The following is a 3,087-nucleotide window of genomic DNA, read 5'->3' as shown; positions in this document are numbered from 1 at the left end:
CTCGCTTTCTATAACCTTATCAGAGTTTATCCATGTACCAGTGTGTATCATCACTTCACTTTTAGGTCTAAACATTGTCTCATTGTAGGGGAATGTCAGGGCTTATAAATTATCTGTCATACACTGATGGGCATGTGAGTACACAGGCCATATAAAACTCATTTTCATATCGGGTAGGAGCAGGAGGGGTGAACACAAGAATCTATGGTGTTCTATCGACATTTAACCCAAGAGTGTTTTAAAAAATAATTAGAAAGGTAGCTATCAAAGATCACTCCTTACTGTGTAATTATATAAAAAAGTTCAGAAATCAAAGTTCTAAACTATTCATTTCTATTAAAAAAAAAAAAGTTCCAACATTTAAAAAGATGAGGATTCACTCTCACCAACGTCCTTATCTGGATCCTGTTGGGCAGCTTCTTTTTCTTGTTGCCGTTTCTTCCAAAGCTTGGCCATTGCCAGAAACTTGAGGTTAGGCTGGTTGGCAGCCTCCTCTGGAAAGATGTAATCATGGTATTCTTCCCAGCCGGCGTCAGACCCATCTTCGGCCTGGACCTTCCTCCTCTTCTTGACCCTTTCTGGCATGAGTTTGTCTACTCTTTCCTTGTCTGATACTGTTCCAAATTCATCTTCAAAACCTCGCCAGGATTCCAGCAACGTAAGTCTCTCTTCTTTCTCTTCACGGTTTCTCATGGCTTTGTTCGCCTCTTGGTAAATCTGTCTGCATGTAGTCACACTTGCTTCTGCCCCTGAGGATAACTCAGACTGAGCCAAACTGATCCATACCTTGACATGCTGTGTTCGCTGAAGCAATTGTCGGTAAAGGTTTCGTGCTCTTTCAGGTTCTTCCTGCTCCATCTCAAAATCGATATATGATTTCCAAAGTACCTCTGGCATGTCTAAGCTTGGCTGGCTGATGGCTAATTCGTAGATGGCCCGGGCTCTATCGCTATCACCGAGGATTGTCTCTAATTCTGCAAACTTAATCCATGAGGTACAATTTTCAGGTCCAAATTCCAAGAACTTCTCATAAAGCTTGCGGCATCTGTCAAATTCTCGAAGCTGTAGTTCCAGTTCTATATACCCTTTGAATAACTTGTTCTTTGGACATTTGCCTATGGAAGTCCCCAAAGCTCTTCTGGCCAGTGTCAGATTTTTGTGTCGTATTTCAAACTGTGCATAATATAACCACATTTTGGCAAATGTGAACTTTTTGTGAGGAATTAGTGCCAAAGACGCTTGATAGACCTGCCTTGTCCTCTCAGGATCCTTGGCTTCCAGCTCTTCATAGAACGCGTAGTTGATCCAGAGATAGATGTAGCGCTTCCAGTGCCTCTTCTCCTGGATGGGCGGCACGTTGGCAATGGCCCTCTCATAGACTTCCCGCACTGTGTCGGCCTCCGCCTCACTTTCCTCCAGGCGCAAGTAATCAAACCAGGCATCGTAATTGTACGGATCAGCCTTCACCTCTTCTTCATATTGGCATCTCCGTTTGCTCACGATGAGATCTTCAGCAGCCCTCCGGTCACCAAACTTCTTCTCAAAGATGGTATAGTTTTTCAAGAGTTCTTGCGCCCCTTGTTTTGAAATTCTATCCAGGGCATATCTGTAGATAACTCGTACCCTTTCCAATTCTTTCCGATTTTCCTCAAATTTAGCAAAGGCCGCATACAGGTGTGCGTCCATCTGCTCCTCTCCAAAGAACTCCACTGCTCTCTCGTAGACTTTCCGCGCATGGGCAAAATAAGCATGCTTCTCTTCGAATCGGGCATACTTGACCCAGTTCTTCACAGCAGGGTGCACGAGCACAAAGCGTTCGTAAAGGGTCCGGGCCCGCTCCACCTCTTTGTGTCTCAGCTCGAAGTTGATGTAGGAGTGCCAGGCCTGCTCCTCAGGCCGCCATTCCATCCAGCGCTCAAACACTTGACGGGCACCGGCGACATTGCCCAACATCTCCTCCATGTACGTGGACTTGTACCAGAACTGACTGACTCGGGGCAGAGTTGTTAGGGCTCGGTCCCAGATATTTCGGGCATGGTTGACCTGGCGGTTCTTCATTTCCATCTCGGCGTATTTCAGCCAGAGTGTAACATTCCGATAGTCTACATCCAAGGCACGCTCGTATATGGACCGAGCCCTTTGGATTTCCTTTACACTTTCTTCCCACTGAGCGTACTTGATCCAGTTACTAATCACAGTCCTATTTTTTCTTATGTTATCTTCAAAAGTCTTCCTCTTCCGAAGTTTGTAATCATTGAGCTCCTCTTCATCTGTGATCTTCTGCTGAGGCGGGGGTGGAAGGAGCTCGAGTTCTCTCTCTTTAGCCTCTCTTAAGAGCTGCTCTGCAGTTAGCTGCACCTCAGCTGGCGCTTTGTTTTTCACCTTGGCCACTTTGGGAATCCTCTGTTTCCCGGCCACGGTAGAGGACGCCATGTCTGCGGCCGCTGAACCGGAGTAGCCCCGACACAAACACACACACACACACACACACACACACACACACACACACACACACACACACACACACCTGGACCTCAGAAATGGGCTTCCAAAACCAGCCGACACCAGAGAGCCGGCCCGGGACCAACTAGATCCCCCAACAGAGGCACACGCCTTTAATCCCAGCACTCGGGAGGCAGAGGCAGGAGGATCTCTGAGTTTGAGACCAGCCTGGTGAGTAGTAATGGGTTATAAAAGCTTCAGAGGAACCAGAGAAGACGCTGTCCAGGAGCTTAGAGTCACACCTGGCCCTGTAAACGAATTTCTAAACGGTCTTATTAATTAAGAAACACAGAGCCAAATATAGGGGTGAGAGCCTTAGAGGTCAGGGAAATACGGGGAGCCACCAGAGCTACCTTACCTCACCAGCTCTGCACCTTCCAAAAGGCCCTGACTTCCCGTCTACCTAGGTTTTTATTGCCTGGGTTTTGATTGCCTCGCTGTTCTGCCCTCTCATTGGCCCTTAGCCCAGCTACCTCACTTCCTTGTCACCGCCTGTCTGCACAGACCTCCAGGTCTCTAGGGTTGGTACTGGGATTAAAGGCGTGTCTCACTACACTTGGCCTTGAACCCACAGAGACTCTGCCT

The 3,087-nt window shown here is 47.6% G+C and overlaps 1 protein-coding gene across 1 annotated transcript; it reads right to left on the bottom strand.

Moving 5' to 3' along the window:
- Positions 1 to 360: 360 nt before the first annotated feature.
- Positions 361 to 2,436, bottom strand: LOC128097412 (crooked neck-like protein 1). Its single transcript, XM_052717906.1, has one exon. The coding sequence runs from the start codon at positions 2,431 to 2,433 to the stop codon at positions 361 to 363; it is 2,073 nt and encodes a 690-aa protein (XP_052573866.1). The 5' UTR covers positions 2,434 to 2,436.
- Positions 2,437 to 3,087: the final 651 nt, after the last annotated feature.

Source organism: Peromyscus californicus, unplaced genomic scaffold, assembly GCF_007827085.1.
Source record: "Peromyscus californicus insignis strain IS unplaced genomic scaffold, ASM782708v3 Scaffold_5__1_contigs__length_169319896, whole genome shotgun sequence".
Taxonomy (NCBI): domain Eukaryota; kingdom Metazoa; phylum Chordata; class Mammalia; order Rodentia; family Cricetidae; genus Peromyscus; species Peromyscus californicus.
Note: the sequence above shows the minus strand (reverse complement) of the source record. Positions and strands in the feature narration are given on the sequence as shown.